This window comes from Phalacrocorax carbo, chromosome 20 (assembly GCF_963921805.1).
Source record: "Phalacrocorax carbo chromosome 20, bPhaCar2.1, whole genome shotgun sequence".
Taxonomy (NCBI): Eukaryota; Metazoa; Chordata; class Aves; order Suliformes; family Phalacrocoracidae; genus Phalacrocorax; species Phalacrocorax carbo.
The window spans coordinates 1,256,864-1,281,834 of record NC_087532.1 but is presented as its reverse complement, the minus strand read 5'-3'; the positions used below and the strand labels follow the sequence as shown (position 1 = coordinate 1,281,834).

Here is a 24,971-nt window from a genome sequence, read left to right as displayed (position 1 = left end):
CTTACCTTTTTCTGCCTTCAAGCACAGCAGCTGGGAGAGTCGCCCAGCTCTCGTTTGTGCTCACATTTCTGTCTCTGGATGGTGCTGATAATTAGGTATTACTCAGAGTGGAGCAGAGGTGCACGTAACAACAAGCAGGCAGCCTGCCCTTGACTTGCTGTTGCACTCACCCACTCAAAGCTGCTTTCGTAGCTTTGTTCTACCCCACTTCTCCGTACAGGGTGTCATTTTGACTAGAAGACGTACCTGTGCAGAGGCACGTCGGCTTGGTCCCTGTGCTGACCCTGGAAGCTTCCCTGGAAGCTAACTGCACAGAGGTAAACACAGACACGTACCTGGCAACGGCACCGACTGATGGAAATGCAGATCGCTATTGAGGGAGCTAATGGAAACCATATAATCAAAAAAAAAAAAAAGCAACCAGCTATGCTTTATGCTGTTTTCTGACATACCTTAGAGAATCGCGGAGAGAATATCAAGGTACTGGGTCTACTTCACTGTGACAATTTCATGCAAGCCCCCAGCAGAGCACAATGATCTCTCCTGTAAAGGTTAGCTGGGTAAGGACATCATGCACAGCATTGCAATTAGCCACTCTACACTAACACAGGGGTCCGACGGAGCACTGTTTGTACACAGGAGGCATTTTAAGGCACTCCAGACCTCAATGAAATGTACACTGCTATTACACAAAATGCCTCTTCATTCCCCGTTCATACAATAAAACTGCCGATGAAGCACATATACAGCCGTTGGTTGCGCTTGCTTTGCTTCTGCAGCTGGCTGAGGACAGAAACGGGGCTGCGTAGAAGCGTGCAGTGCCTGAGCTGGCAACCAGGAGGGCACTTCAGGTAAACCAGTGCATGGTACCGTACCAATCATACGATCAAGAGAACAACTGCTATTACCTGTTGAGAAGAAGCTCAAGCAGCAAAGGAAAAATCACCAACCAGAACCACAGTAATATCAAGTTTAGAATGAGCGTCCGTGATTGCCTCCCCTGCCTTAGTGGCTGCAGGCGTTACACCAGCTTCCTACCGCGCAGCTCCTGCCGTCCGACTGCTCCCGCGTACCCTGGGGGACCAACCTGTGCGACGCAGCCGAGGGGCTGCCGAACAGGGGGGCACGTCTTCAGGGAACTTCCCCCCAGCACCTCGCCTCAGGCCACGTCTCCTGAGGACCTACTTGCATTCAAAGCCAAAAATTAAGTACCCTGGAAAATCATCTTGTTTCTTGTATCAACACCCACAGAGCAAGTTCCAGACAGCACCCGTGGCAGCACAGGGAAAAGAGCAGCTCCGAGTGCTCCTGGAAGGTTCGAGGCCGAAACCCCGGCGCTCTGCTAGGTGCATGCCAGCGACGTGCACAGAAAAGGCTCGTCCTGCCCAAGGAGAGAACCACGGGTCTCTTCTTCGCCCCTCCATCCGCTCAGTCTGTCAAAGGTACCATTCAGAGGAAAGGTATTTCATGCTGCAACATGTCAAAAATTTACTCGTTCTCAGAGATGGAAAGAGAGAAGGCTATTTTTTCTTGGGTTTTTTTTTTTGCTGTTCTCAGTGGGGTGGGCCTGAAGGCTGTGGTGGGTTGGATTGGGTTTGGTTTATTTTGTAATCTGCACCGACTTTATAAACCATGTAAGAATATTGGACATAACTTCTTGGAAGAAAGACGTGTGACAGAGTTTGGCTGGCAGATGTCCAGCTATTCACCCTTTTCTGAAGATTGAAAAACCAGGCTCCTGGAAAAGGGGCCACAGAGATCACACACTTTTCAGTAGATGCGTTGCTTTTTCCCCCCAGGTTCAGAGCGCTTGGGAAGAAGAGCCGAAAGAGCTGGGTGAAGGTGCTTTGCTTTTCCAGTTGAAGCTTCAAACTACATTCTTCCCAAACTTGAAAAAAACACCTCAGCCCTGCAGACTGAAAGATACTTCACAGGCGAGTCAGGATAGACCCACGAGCGTGCACGGAGCTACCTGTCTGTGGAACTGCGATAAGCAGGATGGGGATCAGGTGAATTATGCAGTAGGGAAGGGAAGGCTGGAGGTTTATGTTCCAGACACAAAGCTGGATCTCGGGAGCTTGTCTTGGAGAAGTCGTATGAGCTAACGTAGTTGGATGGAAACAGCAAATCCGAGCTGAGTGTGAGACAAACATCTGATCTATAAATAACAAAACAGCAATTCACCCCTTTCCCAGAGGTCTGGCACATCTCACAAATATCCTGATATCACTTTTATAACCAACTGCTTAGGGCACTTATTTATTAGGATTATCTCATGATGAGATAATGCATTCCTTGATGTCTACATTACTCACAAGCATCCAAAGTCTTTAGTGAACTTCACATATTCTCCATTATTTCCTAAATCTTCAGGCAACCACAAACTTTATCTGCCGCTAAGTCAGCTGAACGCACAAAGGAGAAACAGGTCTGTGTGTGTGCGCGCACTCGCAGACCTCGCACCTCGCTCAACGTCCCCATCTACCATCACACATAAGCCAGTGCACATATACGTTCAACAAAAGGTACTGGAAAGCAGCAAAAAAAGTATGTGTTGCCTCCTTGCAGTGCCTGACACAGCGCAGCAGGAAGCGCAAGTCTCATAAAACAACCAAAAGTAAATCTATGGATGGCAGGGAGGACCTGCGTATTTGGCTCCTTACCGGTCGGGAAACGGAACCCCGGCAGGCGGTCGTTTACCTTCTGCTGTGCTGGAATCAACATCTACGATGAGCAGACACGGTCTGTTAATGCTGCTGACTTTACGAAGGGATGACAAAGCGCTGGGGTCCCATCGACAGCAGGCGCTGCACGTGTGCAACGGGAGTTCGAAGCGACTCCATCCCCTCCACCTGCTCGATGGGAAGCCTGCCTGGCCAAGCACGACCCACGCAGCAACAGGCTGGAGGCGCCCTTGTGGGGACTTCGCTTCTAACAGACACCGGTCAGTGCAAACGCTTCAGCGAGGTGACCCGTGAGAGGCAGCTCCTCCGGCTGCATCTGCAGGTACAGCCCGTGTCCCCCCCAGCTCCCGCTCCGGTCGCTGCCGCCACAGCGTTCCCCTTACATGTAAAATGACACCGAATAATACTGAGCTCTGTCCTTCGCAAGACTCCGCTGTGCAATACTCATGCAACCCGGACAAACTCAGATAGTCTCACAGAGAGCAAGGCGGATTTTTTTTCATGATAAAACAATATCGTATTTCATTTATTGCCCTGGACCGGGGTGAGATCCATTGGAAGGGAGGAAAAAACTAATCAACATACCCTAACAAAACGCATACAATTTTTTTTTAAAGGCATATTGCACAGTAACTATCTTTCACCAAGCCACATAGCTGCACAGCGACCGATGGAAAGAAACCCTTGTTTCTTTCTCCCTCTGCCAGCAGTGACTTTTCCGAATAACAAGCCCGCCCGAGGCAGACCGTGCCTCCAACAACGCCAAGTGGCGACACGGACGCAGGCAGATGTACAGCCAGGTCGCCAGTTTGTGACTTCGGCTGCTGCCAGCCTGGGACCCCCCACCTGGCAGCTCAGTACCTGCCTCCGCAGCAGCAGCCAAACCTCTGGGGCTCACAGGGAGCCCCGGCGAAGGACACCGAGCCCGGGTACGTACCTGGCCTCAGCTCGGCGTGGCCGGCTCCATAGCCCGCACGCCCCAGGTAACAGGGGTAGCAGTTCCTCCAGAGGTAGTGGTAGTGGTTGCCCGCGGTGCCTGGGATGCCAGCCCAGAAGCCGAAGCACCACAGCAGCATCCAGAGGCGCCTCTGCTGCTGCCCCATGACGGAACGCTTCGGGGCGTTCACGCAGACGGCGAAGCGAGAACCCGCAGCCCCGCAGGACGCGGAGAAGCGCAGGGCGCTGGAGGCGGGACGGTGCCGAGCTGCAGGAGCCGGGAGGAAACCGCGGGCGAGCCCAAAAGCGAGGGGAAGCGCGGCGGGGATGCGCGGAGCTGCGGCGCGGGGATGCGCGGAGCTGCGGCGCGGGGATGCGCGGAGCTGCGGCGCGGGGATGCGCGGAGCTGCGGCGCGGGGATGCGCGGAGCTGCGGCGCGGGGATGCGCGGAGCTGCGGCGCGGGGATGCGCGGCGCTGCGCGGCGGAGAGGCGCTGCCGGCGGGCCCGCCCCCGCAGGTAAAGCCAAGCCCGGGGGCGCCCCGCACCCCCCCGTCGGGCCCCGCACCCACCCCCCCACCCCCCCCGCACGGCGCATCCCTCGGGGGGAGCCGCGGCGGCTGCCGGAGGGCAGCCCGGGGACCGCCGCCCCCGCGGAGGGCGGGCAGCCGTCGTGGGCTTTCCCGATCCCGGGCTTTCCCGATCCCGGCTTTGGGAAGGCGGCCGGGACAGCGCTGGGCACCCAGGGGTGGCCGGGACGCTGTGCGGGGCGATGGACAGACAGACGGACGGCTCCTGCGGCAGCACAACCGCGGTGCAGCGGGGCGGCCGGAGCCTGGCGCTGGCCCCGGGGCCCACGCGCGGAACGACGTGACCCGCCGGAGGCGAAGGACCCGCCGCGGCACCTCCCTGCGCGGCGGCCGGGGGCGCAGCCCAGACTCGAGCGGAGCCTTGGCCGTAAAACGAAGCCGCCCGTTTGCCCGAGATACGCCCGGCGGGCGATCAGAGGCGGGCAGCGGCGGCCAGGCCCCCCCCGCACCCCTCGGCCCGCAGGAGCTCGGGCACCGCTGCTGCGGGGGGCGAGGGGAGCGCGGGGCCGCACGCACGGCCAGCGGGCCCCTCACCGCGGGCGGGCTCTCTCTGGCTCGCGGCTTGTGCGGGTGGCTAGTCCCGGCCCAAGGACGGGGTTGCGTGCACAGGCTGGTAAAATCCAGCTCCTCTACGAAAAAGCAAGGGCCTTATGAGTCCTTCCGTAGCCGACATCCAAAAGAAAGCTCCCCCTTAAACCTGCACCGGGCTTTTCTTAATTTAAAAGAGAAATCTTCGTCAACAAATTCAAGCTCAAATGAGGAACAGCCACCGTGGCTACTCCAAAGACAACCAGAGTATTACCGTTTCCTGTAGGACAGAGCCTAGAATTTTACTTTACTTTTTTCATTAAACAAGAAGTAAGAATAGCTTATTGGATTTTCCAGAGGCAAGCTCAAAAGCCTCATTTAACTTTCTGGAATGTTTTGAAACAATGTGCTTGCAGGGTTGAGCTGGGGGAGAGCAGTGCCTGCGCTACTTTGAGACGTTTTAGCAGTATTATTTGGCTGTAGTAAAATTCCAAATTAAAACCTGTGGTTTAGGCTGCAATGAACAGCATTCCATGAAAAATTTTGAAACACAGAGAGAAGCTGAATCCAGGAAGAAAATACCAGTTTGAGGCTATTGCTGCAGCGGTTTCCAAAGGAAGGTGGACTCTAGTCACGAGTCCCCTTTGCAGATCGTTCCAAGCAAGAGCAGCTTCCTAACGTTTCATGGACCGCTTCAGCTCATCTTAATATTTGCCCATTGCAACACCCCACATGCTTCTCGTTAAGCTCTTGAGTTTAACAAAAATATCCGACTTGTCAGTTGCTTTGTGGAAAAAAAATGTAACCTTTCAAAAAGATGCCGCAAATTTTTAGAAGCAGTCCGCAGAAGGAAGACAAGCGCCAACTGCTGATGGGGCCCAGCCCGCCGGCTGTTCGACACGCACCTTCCTCTCGTGGCCTGGTAGGTCTACCAGAGCCCCCCGAGGAGATGCTCGGCACTGACGGGGAGAGGGCACGGGGCAGAGGAGGGCCAGGAGGAGGGGAAATGCCGGAGGGGTATTGCTGAGAGGCACCAGAAGTTACCTGGCACTCCCCTGATCCCGTCAGTGTCACCCCAGGTCCCGTGATGAACCGACCGCCCCATTGCATCGCTTTGCAACACGCCCCTGGGCGTGCGGTCGTATGCTGCCATCCTGCTAGGAACCACTTTTAGATCTACTCAAATACTTCACCCATTTAAAAATAACACATTGCCAGACATTCCTTGGAAACGCTCCCTCCGAGCAGCAACGTTTAAGCCATTACAATGGCCAGCGTTGACACTTTTCCTGTAAATATTTCCAGTATTGTTGACATGCAAAAATTAATATTGCCACAGAGCTATGAAAAATGGTTTAGGCCGACTTCCTCAATTCAGTAACATTATTAAGACATTGTCTATATATTAAATTATCCTTGCCTGGAATGCAGATGAATCACAGCGAGCGCAGCTCTCCAAGTGACTCCCTGACTCCGCAAGCACCAACCAAAGGGACCTTTCCACTGGCCCCACGTCCTGGAAATTCCTCCTACCCGGGCACACGCAGCTCCCAACAGAGAGCCTTTGCTCCTTGCCCCGCAGAAACAATTGCTAGCACAGCTGCTGATGCTCAACAGATTATGCGACAAACTTGTTCAATCTCATATTTTCTTAGACTGTTTAAAAAAAAAATAATAATGCTGAGAGGCTCAGACTTTTCCGAGCGGCTCTGCGGTATAACGCATGTATCAAAAGTACATCAGGCTTGAACACAAACTGGATCCTGCTTATGTAATAAGTTATGCTTGGCCCGGTTTGAGCCAGCTCGAGCTTCCTTGTCACCTAATTTACTTCAGCTGATTAAGTACTAAGAGTTGGTTTGAGTATGGCAACACATTACAATCAGCAGCAAATCGTTGCTGCTTCCTGAGGAATGAGCTAGGAGAGCACTCACATCCAGAGGGGTTCTTTAAACAGGACCAAGCTGGACCGAACCCGTAACTCTCATGGAATTTCATTCAGATTGAGACTTAGTGTTAATAAATCCTCCTGCAAACCCAAACAAATTACAGCTGACGATGTGGTGCTTTGCTGTTCAAGAGCGTGTTAAGTCCTGGAGTTAATTCATCCCTGCACAGACACTGGTCAAGCAGCTTAGGTAATTACGAGTGCTTGAATCTTCATCCAAAAATTACCCAAACCCTGACCCAAGTCTCTTCTGACATTTTAAAAAGGATCTACAGTTAAAGGAAACAGCCAAATGGAGAATACGAAAGCAGTCCAGAAAAATGCAAGAGGTGAAACACGGAAGGGGACCCGAGAGGCACAGGCTGAGGCGGGGGGTTTGTGACCCCGGGGGTCTGCACAGCGCGAGCCATCACCTCGTGTGGTGTGTAAAAAGCACGTGGCGCACGGCTGCCTGGGCATACAAGCTGTGCAAGGAGATTTACCGCTGCTGGCTTGCCTTATCTCTGCGTGACGGAGAGGCCAGCGGTGGATGCGCACCTAACGATTCCTGCTTTGGCATCTTCTACCTGCTTCACCCTTCCATGGGGGATGTTTTACCTATTTAGGGTTACTTTTCCACCCTCAGCTACATGGGGCTGCTGTGGGCAAGGTTTTCATCTTATTCATCAATTTTTAACGAAGAATATACCACAGGAACAGCTTAGAGAAAGAAACGGGAACGAGCACGAACTGGAAAAGCTAAGAGCTTTTCGTTTTTCCACCTGCAGAGTTTGAACTCCCTCTTCCAGTCAGTGGTTGGCTTGTTTCAAATGAGCCATCAAGCCCTCCTTGATCCATTTCAAAGGGAATTTAAAGAGGGGAAAAAATTCCCATAGCATGGCGTTCTGTAACGGCACCTGGATGAATTGGCCCATACTAGTTCCCTGAACTCCTCATCAGGCTAATGCTTGCCTGGCGCGAATCCCAAGGCGATCTACTCGAACGGTTTCAGAAGCCGAACGAGGAAGGTTCCCCACCTGCGGTTAAAGGCTAGCCCGGAACGAAGGCCGCCCCTCTAACAGATGGTTCTGGTTTAGGGACTCCGCTCCCCACTTTTGCCTCCTGGTAAGTCTTTCAGCTGAGGTCAGAGAGAAGTTTGGTACCGCCTGGATCTATCTGCCTGCATCGAGAGGGACTTCCAGTTCCAACCTGGTTAGCCACGACAGCCTGGCTCTGTGGATTAGCAGCTCGGGCGGGAAAACGGCAGCTGGCAATTAAACGAGCAGAGACCCTTGTGTGCTGAATTAAGTTTATTACACACAATCCAGCTAAAATGTGACTTTTCCTTTAATTTTGGAGCTAACACCCTTGTCCTAAGGCGGCTATGAATAGTTCAAATATGCTTCTCTATGTGAAGTGGCACTTAGAAGGATAAATAAACAACAGTTTGTGAGAATCCCATTTTAGAGGCTTGGTTTATGATGCTTTCTCAGAGCTCTATCCACGGCATACTTGGCTGAGCTCTCTCCATCACGCCTATCGCTAGTGCAGAACCCTGTGTGTACCAGCTCCTCCAAAAGCGTGTGTGAGGGGCCTGGGTTTCTGCAAAGCCTCCTACAGCAAAGCAAGGAAGTTGAAGGTGGAGGATGACTTCGTAATGCTGAAAAAAATGAACTCCTTTCCCTGAGGTATAACTTAAACCTGAATTGACTGTGGCCAATGGATCTAGAAAAGGGGCTTCCACATCTTTAAAGTCCCTGACATTATCATGTAACATTGTGTAGTGGAATCTCAGGAAAAGGTCGTTCAAACAGAACTTGAGCTCCCCCTAGAATGTGCTGTACCTCAAAACTCGTTGTAAAAAAGAAAACCTGTTTGTCCTCTGTAAAAAACCCAACACAGTATCCCCAGACCACTACAGGCAGCATTTCCACTAAAGATAAAATGGGAAATACAGACAACCTTGAGAGGCTCACGGTTACAAGGATAACCGTCCTATACTCAACAAAACAGAAACACTACAAGCACCTAAGTCAGCTGTATATTGTTGATATAATAATAAGGTAAATCCTATGAGAATTAGTAGCATATAAAATACATTTCCTTGCAACTCTAGATCACTAGCTCAAGTTCAAACCACGTAAATAAAGATGAGAGCTGGTACCATCCAGGGACTCAGTGCCAGCACGAAGTGAGCTTGTCAGACAGGTCCCGGGTGGGTACAAGATCTAACTGGCTCCTTTCCTGGTAGCATTAGCAAAGCAGCCCAGGACTGAATAAATCCAAGGGAGGAGTTTCTTTCTAACTATAATCCCTCTAGCTCAGAAGTGAAAACAGACTGGAGAGCCAAACACGGCTGCTGCTGCCACCCGTCCGCCTGTTCGATGGGTAAGACCGAGGCAGGAGCCACCCTGCAAGGTGCCGGGCTGGGTCTGAGCCAGCCGCGTGCACGCACGGGCCCGCGCCCCAGCCCTGTCCTGCGGTGGACGTTGCTGGCAGTGGGCAACGGCGGACAGCGGGCAGTAACTGGAAGGTCCTGGAGCTCAGAAGATGTCTCATGTGACCTCCCGTACTTGTCACTGCGTCTGACAAACATGCCAAGCTCCGGACAGCCAGACGTTTCAAGAATTTCTTATGTTTCTTTGCAGTGTCCTGGGAGAACTTTTATGTTTCTTTTAAGATCCCAGTCATCAGCCAATCAGGCAACACCCTGCCATGAAAGAAATTCCCTTTTTTACCCCTTGCCCCTGCAACGATCCCCCCCCCCAGTCTACTGAAAGCCAACCAACATAACTTTAGCCAACCCTGGGTGGGAAGAGTGGCAAGCTCTCCCTGAGCTGTAACATCCCTCTGTTTCCGAATGGAGGTTAGGTTGGGAAGCCCTTATGTAACTGGGATTGAATGTTTTTCTTCAAAAAGTTTCCTACCTTAGAAGCAAACACTTGGTCGTGGTAGTCTTCTGCCTCTCCACACAAAGCATCCTGCTGATGTTATTGCGTAGCTATTTGTTTAGCAGATACTTCAAAGAGGAGGAGGACTCCGAGGAGGCCAGCTTGACGTCACTCTGAGCCAGGAATCAAGTCACAAGGGTGAAGCAAGTAAACTGCCGGCCTCTGAACCCTCGACTCCTCTTCTCAGGCCATGCTCTGGAAAGATGCAAGGTCCAAACCCTCCTGTCCAACAAGGAGCCAACAAAGGGCTCCAAATATCTAACCTCATATTTTGAAGCCCAGGCTGCTTTAATCAGGCTCCGTCAGGACTTCCATGAAGAAGAGTTGAATATTTTGCAAGCCATAAACATTAATCAGTGCCTTTTGTCTTTTCTAAACTCCCCCGTCTGTACAAACACGGATCTAATCCCACCCACTCGTCTTCACAGGCGCATTAGCATTCAGGGTATTTGGAAAGAGTGTCTCATCTGATGTACAAATAAAAATTAATGTAAAAAGCAGTGAGTACAGCAGGGCCCACCCACTATCGCTGCAGTAACACTGATGGAGAAGTCCAAACCCCGGAGAGAAAAACTAACACCCGCTTTGCTGGCGTTTGGGGACTTACACTCAGGCAAAGCGGGAGCATGAGAGTGATGTGGCCCAATGCAAATTCTGATTTCAGTTAATTTAGGGCTTCGTCTTTCCCGTGCTCTTTTTTTGCATGATGAAACCTACAGACAGAACAAATGCACACAGAAGGAATGAGGAGCTCCAGGAGGACGACGGCACTTACTGCACCCCACTCCCCCCGACACCGAGCTGGGCAAAGGGGAGGGACTGAGGTGGGCCGCCGTCTCCACTGCGGCGAGGGGGAGAGAGGGGCCACGTGTGGCCTCAACTGATTACAAATAATTCCAAGAATATATGCAAAGGGATTCACATCGTTTCCCTTAAAAAAAACACACACACACAAAAAAAAGAAGAAATAAAAAAGGATTTGTTTGTTTCCACCAGAATCCTGAACCTCTCAATCATCTGAGAAGCTAATCCTCATCAGGGGAATTCTGGGGGAACTGAAAATATTTTAGCTTGGCTAAGATAAGGGCAGAGCTGTTTATTTCACACATCTCTACAGTGGTACAGAGCCAGGAAATACTTTTCAGTTATTTTCAACAAAACAAGACAAATGTACCGAATTGGCAAGAAAGGGACATTTTTCTGCAGAATTCTTTAATGTCCAAACCGATATCCACAGAAATGACTCTTTCCCAGTTTGTCAGCAATCTCTGATAATTATTTTTAATACTTTTGGACTTCTGCTAAGCAGACCAGTGCCGAAAATACACGAGAACTCCACCACAAAAAGACAACCATCCTAAGCAATCCATAGAGTTCCCTGCAGCGGGCGTTTGAATGTTGCACTAGAAAATACGTGACCTTCAGACTTCTGGTCTGCAGGAGCCCAGGAAAGGTGCCTTTCTCCAAACCTGTCAGGGAATCCTGGAAGCGCAATATACTCCAAAAAACCGTAATCTTGTTCTTGGCTGATAAGCACATAGCTTTTTGCATTTTTCTGACTCGCAGCTCCAGCCGACCCGATCAACAGCACTCGCACAGCTGATAACACCCAGGGAGAAAGGGATGGCGAATCTTCTCCGTGCGCAACAGTACGGATTCAAGCTGTGGGAGCTGAAACGGCCGTACGACGTGAGGGTTGCTCTGGGTACCATGCTAACACAAATCCCACCTAGGATTTTCATTCTACAAACACAAAGAGAAGACTCTTCCACTTTGGTTTGAAAGCAGGAGATTTAAAGGGGAAGATGGGGAACAATGTGAAGATATAGACTCCGAAGGAGAAATATCATCTCTTTTGAAGCGATAAAATACACGTCATCGACTTCAACAAGGCCAAGATCTCACCCTGAAAACTTCACATCTATCCAGGTCAGGTTTTCCTTCTAGGACTGTCATTTTTGCCTCTAAGCATGCAGCAGAAAGAGAGCGCTTTGCCTGGACGGCTAAACATCATCAGAAACGTGCACGATGTGAGAGAGGAGAGGGCAAACCCCAAAGCCTCCCCTTCGGCAATGCGGTCACGACCGCCGTGCAGCCCGTGGTTCCCGGGCAGCCCCCCCGTGCAGCCCCCCGCTGCCGGGGCTCAGGCCGCGCGAGGCGGCCCCCCCGTCCCTACCTGCGCACGCCTTCCCGTCCTGCTCCAGCCTCAGCCCCGCCGCGCACTTGCAGTAGAAGCTCCCGATGGTGTTGCGGCACTGGGACTCGCAACCACCGTTCCCCGCCTCGCACTCGTTCACGTCTGGAAGAGAGAAGGGGGAGCACAGGTGAGCTGCTGCTGCCAGACCGAGTCGGGATACTGCGCGAGAGGAAAACCAGCCGCTTCTATTACGGCTTGTTCCTATTATTAAATTTGCAGTGCCAATAAGAAGAGTGAGCGCTAACCGGTACGAAACGATCCCCCTCGTTACATGCTCAAGCACTTAAGATGTCACTGCCCAAAGGATTCCTACCCTGGGTGAACAGCGGCACTCTCGTGGATAAGAATTATCATTATCACAATGCCTTGCTCTGTAATGGCCGTTTTGTTCATGAAAATGAGAAGGCCAAATTACGTTAAAAATACGTTGTTTTAGAAGTTTTACTTACTTGTCTTAAATCGGAGGGGTAGAAATATTATACCTTTCCACTAAAATAATAAACCTGCAGAAGTTGCCTGAAGAGTATTAATCCAGAGAAGACTAAACTAAAAGGTTGTAAAGATTAAAACATCCACACAACACACCTTTTCTACTAACTTTGTAGTAAGTCACGTCACCCTACCGAAACCAGTGATTTCTCTTCCCGCCAGCAGGGCACGGGCCGGACCTTTAAGGAACACAGAGCACCTTTCTCAAATTCACTTTTACATGGAGGGAGCGACTAACCGCCAGGTGAAGCGGAGGAATCGCCACCCCCCTTGTTGTCCCTGTTCCCTAAACGCAGGCTCCCTCCGCTCCTCAGTTCAGTTCCAACAGATTTAACAACTGGGGACCCAAATGAGCCGAAACCTGTACTTCCCCTCTACCTCCGAAGCAGCATCCTCCCAGAAGTCCATCTGGAAGCTATTAATAAGCACGGGAGATGCCTTCCATTCAAGCATTTCACACCTCGCCAAAATACACGATAGCTACTTCAGTTAGTCCAAAGAAAACAGACTGCGTATGTTGCCACGGCTCCCAGCGCACAAGCTATCAGCTGGCTGGGTGACCCCAAGGCTAACAGGCTGGGATCTCCCAGACCTGCAGACAACACCCCACGAGCACCGGCTGCCCCGGCTTTTCGGGAAGGCGGCAGGGGAGCCTCTCGCGCTGCGAATCGCCGCTCCCGCACGGACCGCGCGCCCTCAGCCCCCGGGCGAAGCAGCGACGGCTCAGCTAGGAACGCCCGTCCCCGCGCCGCCTCCGAAGGGGCACGGGGAGCCGGCAGCGGGGCGGTAAGGAGGAAACCTTGCACCGCCTCAACGATAGGCCATTTTATTATTTTCAGTTACAGATCAAAATCAAGCCCAGATTAGGAAATGCCAAGTTTCGGTTAGACGCGCGAAATACATGAGGAGGTTTCAAAAAGACTGATCAGTTGCTGGCAAATTCTTGACATTTGGCACGAATCGAGGCACTCTAAAAACGTATTTGTGCTTAAGAAGCCACTTTTTTTGCTCGGTAAAGAAGCATTTCCTTCTCGAAATAAAGTAGAAAAATGGAGACAAATACTGTTTTAAGGCATTTGGTCTGGATGGAAGAATAATGAGCTGTAGCTTTGCCAAAAACACATGCTTCAGCCATACTGTACTCTCTACATTTCCTCCTGCTACTGCAGATAAATCTTGGTTTTCTTTTGCTCACCCAGAGCTGACAGAGCTCGCTGTCTGTTGGGAGCCAGCCCCATTTCCATCTGCTCTTAGCTCTGAGCCCGACTCGAGCCCTGCTGCCTCCACGGCCAGACGCGGACAGAAGCCTCCGACAAGCCACGGGGGACAAGGTTAGGTCAGGCACACACCACGAGAGAGCACACGCAGCCCCCCGAGGGGCAGCCGGTCTGGGTGTGCTTCAGGATGCGACAGAGAGGGAGCCTGCAGGCAGCTGCCGGCCGCGGACCTTTGCAAGTGTAAGCAGCGTGTGCCACGGAGAGAAGAAAATAAGTGGTGTCGAGGTGAGCTATCGCCTTGTTTTAAATTAGCGGTTTGCAAACCAGGGACCGCACGGTGCAGAGCGCCTGGCTACGAGCCACGCAGCCCCGTGAAAGCCGTGCTGCTCGGGCTGCTCTCGCCCGCCGGGCGAGGGTGCAGCGGGGTGGCGAGCGGCCCCATCCTGCTCCCCACGGCTGGGGAGCTGCTCTGTCAGGCGCCCGCGCTCTCGAACACCACGTCGCCGCAATCTCGCTCCCTTTAACAAGCTTATCGGAGCCAGTCGCTCCCGGCAGCGCCGCACGGAATTTCCCTTTCGATGCAAAGGAAGGCGGACGTGGCGATGCAGCACGACGCGGCACAGCGGCACTGGCACGCAGAGCGCTCACCGCAGGTGTGACTGCGGCAGGCAGCGGGGCCGGGGGCAAGGACAGGGAGGGGGGCAAGAGCAGGGAGGGGGCTGGGCAGAGCCCCCAGCATGCCCCGGGCATCCATCGCGCTCTGCCGGCAGCACATCTCCCGCTCATGGAAGAGCTCTTTGCAGAGGCATCCGTGCAGCGATGCTCTTTATTCAGTATAAAACAGGCACTAGATCGCTCCTGCAACAACAGTAATAAATGGTGTCTGCAGGTCGTGCGCCAACCTGTCAAGCCATAATGAATAAAATGTATTACCAGCCAAGAACAGAGTTAGAAAAGGACAATGATCAAAACAAGGCTGATGTGATCAAAGAGTCCCATCATTTAAATCCCTCAGCCTCTTCTAATTCAGTCCTGTCTGGGCTCAGAGTTCCCTAACTACTTCTGAAACACCAGACCGTGCAAGTTTTGTTTTACTTTTCAGAAATCCTAAAACCCGCTAGAGCTTAACAAAATCCCCAAGGGTTTGTATTTGCTTAATCCTCCCATTGCAGCAGCGTTAGGAGACCCACAGCTCAATCCAAACGCTTCGTGTGAGAGGGAAGGGTTACCAGGGGGTGAGCAGGAGGGCTCCCCCGCGGTTCCCTCACCTTCTTTCTGACAGCAGATTTTCACACTACGGGTGTTAAAAGTATGAATTCAATAGCTCCATAAATTTGAATTAGATTTTTCGGTACTAAACGCAGTACCTGTTTGAAGAAAGGTATGTTACTGACACAACTGTATGGAGAAGAGTTCTTTAAACCAGTTCTGCAAAGTAACTACGCATCAGTTAAAGGCTTTCCTATTTTCACCAAGGATCTGGCAAGACTTAGACGTACTGTCCCCCGCTGAACTGCTTTCAAGCCAGATGCCAGCTCTGGCAGCTACATTGACAGGTAACACAACGGACCCTATTTCACATGCTATGAGAAAAGCGATTCTGTGTGTGACGCTCACAAATACGAGAGAAAATTCCTGTGCCTGCTCTGTCCATTGTTCCTATAACCACGATCACGGGATGCTATTTACACAAACAGTATCGGTGGTTAGGCACATTGATTGGGCAATGCAGTATTTCAAAGAAATACTTACTGACCTGTTACGGCGAGCAGAGGGGTAGTTAGGAAATGCGGCCCTGTGGGATTTTATAAAACTTAAAGAAGGCTTAAGAATTTGAAAACCTGATGTTTTAGAAGCTCAAAGGGCAGCTGGAGGCAATGAAACATCTGTCATGCTGAGTTAGGCAAGGAAAGAGGAGTAAGAAAGGCTTATCGGTTTGAAGGTCCTTCCACAATGCAAGTAGCCTGCTGGGAGCATTCAGGGAGAAGTTTACGACCCGAAATTTGTCTGCCTTAGTCCTGCTCATCCTCATAATGTGTCATGGTTTAATAAGCCTCTTGCTCAGCCTCTCACACAGCAGCACCTTAAAGCTACGCCTGTGGCATCAATCTATTGCTATGGAGGAGACCATTCTGAGGCCATAAATCCAGATTATGACCTTAAGAAGGATTAGACAGAAACCATAAGGGGAGAAGGAAAGACATCTTAAACCCCAAGGAACAAAGCCAATTTGGGCAATCTGAAGTATGATTACCTCGAATGAATGTCTACAGAAACCAGCAGCTGCATTTTAGAGGGATTCAAGCAGCTGTTTGTTCTGGGTGTGCTTTGCACGTTGGGTCTCACGCCTTACGTTTCCGAGGCAAATGAATGCAAAACCCAACCAACCAGTCAGCCAGAAATCACAAAGGTGCCTGCAGCTGAAAACCTGACCTTCTTCTGGGCCCACACCAGACTCGGTGTCGTCCACCTCGGAGCAAAGCCACAAATCAGCCACTGCCTTTTCAAAAGGCTTTGCTGTCAGGTTTTGCAACCTCTGACGGAGTAACCCACAGAGAGGAGTTTGTCACTGAGCTCGAAGGGCTCTGTAGCTTTGCCCGGTATGTGCTGGACACAGCTGAAGTCTAGCATGTTTGAAGGGTTTTTATTATTATTATTTTTTAACAGCAGCTTTTGTATAAAGTTCCCTTTAATCTTTTAAATGGACACAATCTCAGCAGCTTCCCCGTAAGCCGTAAGTTTCCCCAGCAGGATACAGCGAGAGCAGGAGTTATTCTTGCCTCCACGTTTTGTAAAAATAAGCACTGTGGTTAGACTCTGCAAACACTACTTTCAGTTTCTTAGAGCTGGTATTTATCAAAGCATTATGAAACTTCCTTCCTGTGTGAGTAAACCATAACCAAGAGCGTTCCTCATCCGCCAGCTCGCCACACGCCCCGGCATCGCCGCTTTCTAGCCCATACGCTTTGATCCCAACCTCGCTCCGGCCCTGGAGCCGCTGCAGCTCAGAGCCAACGTCTGCTCGAACTCTGGTTCGATGTCCCGCTGCCGATCCCGGCGAGGCACCCCGACTTCCTAAAGGAGGGAATCCCAGCGGTCCTCCCGGGGCAATCAAGCAAAGCGTGAGAGCTCACAACAAAGGAGCATCCTACCCCGGCCAGGACGTGGACTGGGAGGCTCAGTGTTCATCCCCCACAGCTTCTCCCAACCCCGAATCGCCCGAGTGCACCCCTGTCCCCTGCCACCGCCAGCACCTCAGCCAGTGAAAGTGCCATTGCACTGATTTCAGGCTACCATAGAAAAGTGGCTCCAAATCACTGATGGCCCATCCTTATTTCAAGAAGGCGGAGAGGCTGAGGTTAACTACTTCGCTATCATCAATTTAGGGCTCTTTGGCCATCCTGAGTTGTAAGATCTTTGGACAAAGGATACCTTGAAGTTATAAACAACCCCCCAGCAGAGAAGCATGAGATTTATTTTGCCTCTGCCAGGCAGCTATGAATCAGCTGTCACCACCAGCCAGGCATCACGTACAAAGAGTGGTAAAGGTCGGTCCCTAAATCAAACCCGAACCTCCTGAAGCTGTGAGCTAACTCAGAGCAGCTGTGCCGGAATGGGTCCTCGCGGGCCCCCGGAGCGCTCAGAGGAAAGATTAGATATTATTCCCTGGAGGTTGTCATGCATCTTTGAAACAATTCTTTAGCGTTTGAGAAAGGTGCGATGGCTGCAGGCAATCCCTCACTCAGCGTGCTTGGCTTACGTTTTAGGCGTGCACGCCGTATGCCACCCAAAATCACAAACGCCCTCCTCTTCTCCTTCCCGCCAAGGAGCGGTGAACGAGGCGCCGAACGCATAGCTGCGGGAACGAGTGCAGGTTGCCTCACTGCACTCACGGCGACATACCAAACCACGCCGGGCTGCTTCTCCCCTCGGAAGCACCAGCGTAAACCCAGAGCTGCTTTGCCACCGTTGCTCTTGGCTGACGCAGCCGAGACCTGAGCCTGGCCCACGGGCCACACAGTCCTCAAGTCACCACCTTGCGTCAACTTTTTTTGCTACACCATCAACCCTGCCCAGAGCTTTCCTGGACTCAAATTTCCCGACAAACTCAAAAGTCAGTTCAAGTTCACTGAAAGGTCTGAAATTCTTTCAAGGAAACCAGGACTAGGTTTGAGCATGAGAAAGGCCAAGTTACCACTTCCACTAAAGCCATACAAAACTCACAGATCCCTCACACTTCTCGCAGGGAATCCAGTCAAAGGATGTCATCTGGCTATAGCCTTAGGCCTCTCCAAACTCCATAATTCAAATCCAATCTGAGAGACCGTGATCCACACTTGGACCTGAACATCGAGCTTTGTTTTACAAGACAATCCTGGGTGGGGGAAAAGAACACAAAGCCACATGTGGTTCGACAGCGAGACACCGAACGACCGCAAACAGATTTATCGGTGCTCGGAAAGATGACTGCAGGTGTGCGGTCACCCGTGAACGTCTGGGGTTATGGATATCAGTCTGCTGCACATCGTCCAAAATCTCAGCTGCGGAGGGGAGAGGTGAATGGAGGCAGGGCTGCATGAGGCCGGTCCGGTTATTCGGATGCAGTTTCTGTGTCCAGATTACTCTTACAGCTCATTTCACCTGGGAAATGTAACTTTCCACCTGCATGGGATGATTTTTTAAAAAAACTCAGTATCCAAGAACACTACTGGGTCAATTCGAACCTCAGCAATGAAAGGCCGGTATTTCATGCGCTCACATTTGCATTGCGTTAACAGAGCGGAGGACTCACACGGCAGCTGGAGCACGCACGGCGCGCTGCTCCTCTCCGTAGATTCCCTGCAGACCCTTGAAACCAAGTATGGGTCGCCTCGAATCGCACCCACAGGCTCCACCTATACTTGATTTCCAAGGTCACGCACAGCAGATGTCAAACAGCTCCCGGAAACCTGTTCCCCGAGAAAGGCTTCTTCCCACCCTTCATTTTAGTCGTTCATTACTGAAGTGCCATGTAAATGCAAATAAATTCATTATGAAACATCTTACAAGGTTTCTGTTAAAATTCGGTTTCAGTTAACCTGCTTGCAAAATATGTACGTTTTCTTTTTATTTTTTAAGAAAGAGTTAGGCAAAGACAGATTGTACTGAATGTTCACGCGTATAACACATTTTTCCAGATAATCTGTGCTCATTTAAAAACACCAACCTTCAGGTAACTCACACCCCCACTAAATTAAAGGAATCAGAGGCTGATTTGAGCAAAGATATCTATGCAATATAACTGGTAAATATCTGTTCTGTTTTCTGCTGGTTTCCCAAACAACTCACACAGAAACGAGTGCTACCTGTGCAGCGCGATGCAGCATAACCAGATTCCCCCGGCAGCTCTGCTGCTGCACCTCAGCCCCGACCGAAACGTCTCCGAAAATATTCGCCCGGCGCTCCAGTACATCTCAGGTCAGACTTCAGCCATCACCTCGCTTTCCCAGCTCTGTGCTCCCTCTAGGCAGTGATCACTAGAGGATTTAAAGCGCTGCAATGGTTTGCGTTCAGGCTCGTTATCTTTAGGGATTGGTTACCTGCCTACGTGGCGCCCAGGCTTGCCAAAAATGACTGCAAGGGTCCTACGATAAAATCACCACTGAACTGTATAATCCTGCCCAGACACAGCCTGACCTTCACGTGTTCAGAGAAGCCCATGACATCTGAAGTGGCAGGGCTGCGATATGAAAAGAAATATGTCATTTTAGTTAAATTAAAAAAAAAAAATTCCATCTCTATTTTCGAGCAGCTTTGCAGAGGAATACTTAAGCTTTTTACAGAAGTTCAGTCACACCCAACTAACGACCGTGTTTCTCATAAAACTAAATTCATCTGCTTTGGAAGAATTTCATACTGCTACTTTAGCCCTGCACCCATGCAAGATTTATTTCAGCTATACTCTCAGCCCCTAGCTGGGTCCAAATCCCTCCCAGCACAAGAAAGGGCAGTGACTTTCTCTCTTCTCTGCACCATGCCTTTCCTTCTGCATCGCGCCGTACAGCTCTGCTTACCTCTATTCATCATCCTTCTGCCATTTCTTTCTGTGCTGGCTCAGAAACGCCCTTTTAAACGCATCAATGTTCAGTTCTTGTGCACAGACAGGACAGACCAAAGGCTGGGCTGGGTTTAGGGCTTACCTTTAGGCCTGCTGTGGCATTAGCGCTGGGCTCAGACGCTCGCTTACGGGACCATTTGAAGGTCGTGCATTCCCCTTTGCTCCATCGGAAGGCGGCGTCCGGCAGGAGCCCCCGTCCCTGCCCAGCCCCTGCGAGGCGAGGCGCAGCCCTCTCCCCGCGCTGCAGCCAGGCCTCCGGCCGGCAGCAAGACTGACAGCACTCCAAATCTCAACACAAACTGCATTTCTCGGGAAACTAAACGTTTTGGAGGATCTGCATTTTTGCGATGGGATTTGGACTTACAGGTAAGCCTGGCTTAATCTGAGGAGCTCAGAGCCTCAGGAGCGAGGCTGAATGCGATGGCAGTGGTACCGGCTCTGCGTCCACCCGGCTGCCACGCTCCGGCATTCGCAAACTCACTTTGACACCTTTTGCTAGAAAGGGCTTGAAATAAAATACTGATAACTGTAGGTATTCCTATTCTTTATGAGAATCCCCAAGTCATTTTAAGGAAAATGGAATTCGAGCACATCTGGTACTTTATTTATGGAGGTTACACACTCCCACATGAAAGAAACAGTCCACTTAAACTGATAACAAAAAACTCCCACTTTTCCATCTGCCTTTGGGCTAAGAGTCCATTAATATTCACAGCCTATTGTCAAGCGACTTTACAACAGCTTGTAAAAAGGCCTGAAGGAAGCTTAAATGCCAAGAGGCCCCAGTTTCGGCGCATCTGGCTTCCCCTTGAACAATGGCTGCCCCTTTCCAGCATACCCAGAAAACACGCCATGAAGTGACAGAATCACCTCCCAGCTCGAAAGCACACGCAGCAGCCCCGTTTTGGGGACTCAGGGCACAGAACATGACCCCCAATAGAAAAAGCAACGTCTTTGTACATTATTCTGATGACTCATAAAAGGCAAGCGCGCTCCAGACCACGCAAATCATCTCAGCTACTTGCATATTCGCAAGTCCCTAGGAAGGAGGACCAGGGCCCACACTTTGGTGCCAACCTCTTTCCCATTCCAACAGTTTTTACCTGGCTTAATTTCCCTTAATTGAGTAAAATCACCCAACGTGGCAGGTGAGAGGAGCTGGCAGGAGATTTGCTCATGTTCCACCGCCAGCCCTTCCCAGCTGAGGACGGCAGCCCCGGAGCGCGCCGCGGCAGCGATGCGCGAGTGGATTAGAAATGAGCAACGACCCAGCGATGGCAGCAGACGGGTCCCCAGGGCACCACCGACACCCCCCGAACGCCGAGGGGCTTGCTGCAGCGGGGCAGCCCGGGGCACGGGCAAAGCCTGACGGGCATCACCACCTCTTCCAGGAGCTGAGGGCAGGGAGGGCACCTCCCGCTGCAGCCCACGCCGGCCGGGCTAGATCGGCAAAGGGAGCGCCAGCGTTTGCTGGGAGCGTGATTGCGGGATGCAGGCTGCGAACGGCGGCGTTGCTGGCACCAAATTCCCTCTCCACGTTAGAAAGTAACGATCACAGTTTCGGCTGTGGAAGGAGGGGGTGAAGCAGGGAGGGATGGGCTCGGTGGGATGGGTCGCGAAGACGAAGGCTGCGTGGATCAGGCCGCTCCGCGGGTGGGAACATCGCGTGAGGCCGCGGGTGAGAAGCTGCAGCACCTGGCTCGGCTGCACCTTGCAAGGGCCTTTCCCCGCCGCGAGCAGGGGAGTCGCTGTTTCCCTGGCCGCAAGGAGACCCACTCCTCTGCGGTTCTTACCGTGACTTTTCTGTGGAGACAAAAGCTTCCACTGTGCGGGTGGTTTTGACTTGCTTTGCTCTCTCCGCCGTCCTTTTCGTTCATCCTTCCTCATTTTGGTGCCTGAAGCAGCTCCGGCGCTGCCAGAATTTTCCCCGTGAGCCGCGAGAGGGACCCAGATGCTGCCGGCGCTCTGCCAAAAGCCGGGATGCTGCAGCCCTGCCCGAGAGGGAGCAAGCGAGGAGCAAAACCTCAAGTACAAGCAGCCCAGTCTGTGCTGCCGTCTTCATTCTCATTCATTCTGCTTCTGGCAGCCCATTTCCTCACCTTGGATAAAGCAAGCAGGCTGGATTCGCTCCCAATATTCAGGCAAAAACCCCTTCCTGCCGGGACTCTTCAAAGGAAGAGTCCTTTAAAGGCTGCGGCAGCGACTGTCGTCCCATCGCTCAGCCGAGACATCCCCGGTAGATATCTCAGCAACTCGCTAACCTCGCAGCCGCTTGCACGCCAACAGCTAATTACTGGCAGCCCTCCTCTCTCTCTCTTCACTTAAACACATTCTTTATTATAAATATCGGGGAGTAGGTTTCTGAGATCAGCTGTGCACTCCAAGCAAGACAGCTGTGTGGCTTCCACGCTCCTCGCTGGTGAACCCTCATCCCCAGGAAAACGGAATTTCTTATCTGTAAGATGCAGAGCTCATATCCTCAGCTGGCTCAGCCCCAAATACCTCTCAGCAATACTGACCTGACGCCTGTGCAGAAAGTCAGCTGGCAGGATGCTGTGAAAATGGTTGCTGGACGTTTCTGCTCCATGATGGTCCAGAGAACAGTGTCGCTGCCCGGGACCTGGCGCTTATTGCACTGAATAGGTCACTAAAAGGGTGATTTTGGCTCTGTGCTCCTGAACCCACCCATCCTGCTCGACACCTCTGCGATAAGGCCTGGGAGAGCGACCGGCTGCAGAACTCGCGCTGCTGCTTGGGCTGCTGTCTGCTGCTATCTAGCGAGAAACAGCATCGTTACCTTTTCCCATCATCATCTTTTTCCTTCTTGTACTAAAAGAATTTTTAACTGCCTAATTATTTGTTATTGCAGAGGGAGAATTTCCATTTCCTGAGCATTTCAGTCCCCGAGACCTCCCTTTTTCCTCTTCAGCATGTACAATTGCAAGCAAGCACAAGCTGGCTGCGCAGAGAACTTTGTGGTAAACTCCAGGTCAGACGGGTCTAAGATCAAACCTTCGCCTTTTTCCAACAGAATCTGCACTTACGTGCGTGGTATTGTACACATACACAGATACATAATGGGTCCGTAATGGGGTTTTCCCCAAAAAAACTCTATAAGTTTTAAACAATCATTTTCCTTTTTTTGTAGGAAAGTGACCTTTGATAAGACAAAAGAAAAAAAAAAACCAAAACCAAAAGTTGCTGTGTTTTGTTAGACAAAAAAAATTTTAAAAACCCAACCCATCTGCTAGAGTTTATGTAGATTAAAAGTGGTTAAAATTGGGATAAAGTAACTTTTATCCAATTCCAAAGGGATAACCCTGCAGGGATGACCCAGCTCTCAAGGATCGCTCGGAGCAGAGCAGAGAGGCTTTACCCCCTCCCTCTGGCCGTAATGAAATGTAACAGACTTACAGCTCTTTGGAAAGGGCCACTGGCAGCACTGGACTGAATTAATGCACTTCAGAGATGAAACTTCGGATAATTCTTTTCTAAAACCCAAATTGCTGTAGGATATCTTCAGTAAAACAGCTGTATTGGGGAAAAAAAAGGCTGTGATGTCCCAAGAATTTGAGCTACTCTGTTTTAGAGCCATTATAACACAGCCTGTTTAATAAATCTTACATAATATCATCCCAAGAACAAGCACTCCTGATGGTTTAAAGGAAATAAGAGAATATGCCTTATCTAGTACTAAAATGTAAGCAGTTAAGCATAGAAACAGCAGAACTGCACGGGTCCTACGGACATTTCTACGTGCCTGAATCTGGGTTGAAAAAAAAGATTTTCAATCGTTTCTCTGAAAATCTGGCAAACCGACGAGCCAAGAGCAGGCTGCTGCACACTCACGTCGCTCTCGCAGCTTTGCTGCTTCCCCACTAAACGTGTTGGAAATGTGTGTCAGCACACCAGAAATTACATACAAAACCCATGCTTGGGGGGGCTTCCTAACCAGATTCCCCTCCTTACCCAACTAACCATCCATAAACTCTGTGCCCTTCCACGGATTGTATCAAACGCTCAGGCAACCTCAGCCTGTCTCCTCCTGATCCAGGAACAGCAGGGATGTAATAAAGCAGCCACAACAGACAGCACCTCCAGGAAACCTTTTTTTTCTAAAAAACAGAGCACAGCCTTTCAAGAGAATCTGCCTGAATCGATCTGCCGTGGTCTGCAGGGAGCAGATTATCTTTCACGACTCTGTAGCTTCCTGCAGTGCTCAGATAAAACTTACTTAATGCAACGTTGCTTTTCACAGGCTTCTTTGTCCACCCATGGCTTGTTCCATAACTTTCTGTCCAAACTGACATCATCTTAACTTTGCTGGTCGCTTACATGTAATTTTTCAAACCCTTTTTGATGTATCTGGTCTTCTCTAATTTTTTTATCGTAATCTTTTTGTCAGAAACTACACAGCACAAGGCTGTATCTGCTGTGACGGGAAGGGTAGCGCGGGAGTCATTTCTGTGATGCTTGTAGAAAATGCAACAGCATGCGCATAGGTTCATACACACATGTATATATGTGATACACACATGTATATATGTGCACTGCCTGTTTTAAGCAGAGGTTTGGAGGGTTCCAGGACAGATGGCCTAGTGGCCATAGGCTCATTTTATCGCAGTAGTACCATTCCCACACGTACTGACCATGCACATGCAATCTTAAACCCCTTGTTTAGCAACAGCCAACCTTTCCAGAGTGATTGCGTTATCATTTTTGGCTCCCGTGAAACTTCTCACTAAGTACCTAAGACGGCCAAATTACATTTAATCAAGACCAGAGTCAGGGCCTTAAAATTTTTATGAACTTAAAGTGGCATAAGACAGTGAGTTGACCTTTGTTGACCAGAAACTTTGCAGGTCTTTTCTAACTCGACTCCTGGACACGATGCGCTATGCCATGAAAAGTTCCAAAGGATTTTGTCTCCTCTTTAAGGTATTTATTTTTTTTAAAGAGCAAAGTTAAGCTCAAATATTTCAGCGGTTCAGTTCAGGGAAAGACGTGACCGAGATGCATTTCTGCTCATCGCCTTTCCCAGCTGCACGGCCTCCTCCAGGACAAGGTAATTATCTTTTCAGTGAAAGTGTGACCAGGGGCTACGCAGAATTCCTAATGGAGACTCAAAATAGTGTCTGTGACCACTTCATCTGCATTGAAACAGCAGCGAAGGGCTCGTTGGGGTCGCTCCTTCCCCACCAGAATGCGTGCAAATACCTGCCAGATCAGCGCGAGTTCCTTCTTCAGGCTCTGCAGATGTTCTGGAGGAAGGAACATCTGCAAGAGATAACAGCTACACAGACCTGAAACTACTTCCATACACGCATCTAGTCGTGCCGGGTATCTTCCATGCAGCT

The 24,971-nt window shown here is 50.8% G+C and overlaps 1 protein-coding gene across 8 annotated transcripts in view; it reads right to left on the bottom strand.

Annotated features, from left to right (window-relative positions):
* Nucleotides 1–24,971, bottom strand: part of MEGF6 (multiple EGF like domains 6) — a 109,341-nt gene that overhangs the window by 47,422 nt on the left and 36,948 nt on the right. For 2 of the 8 annotated variants that reach the window (XM_064470505.1, XM_064470507.1), the window contains one exon: nucleotides 11,791–11,913. The exons of 2 other annotated variants lie outside the window; for them this stretch is intronic. In XM_064470505.1, coding sequence (XP_064326575.1) covers nucleotides 11,791–11,913 — 123 coding nt within the window. Of the gene's footprint in view, nucleotides 1–3,621; nucleotides 4,002–11,790; nucleotides 11,914–21,407; nucleotides 22,055–24,971 lie in introns of those variants that run through there. 4 more of the 8 variants (XM_064470504.1, XM_064470506.1, XM_064470510.1 and 1 more) reach the window with 3 other exon arrangements.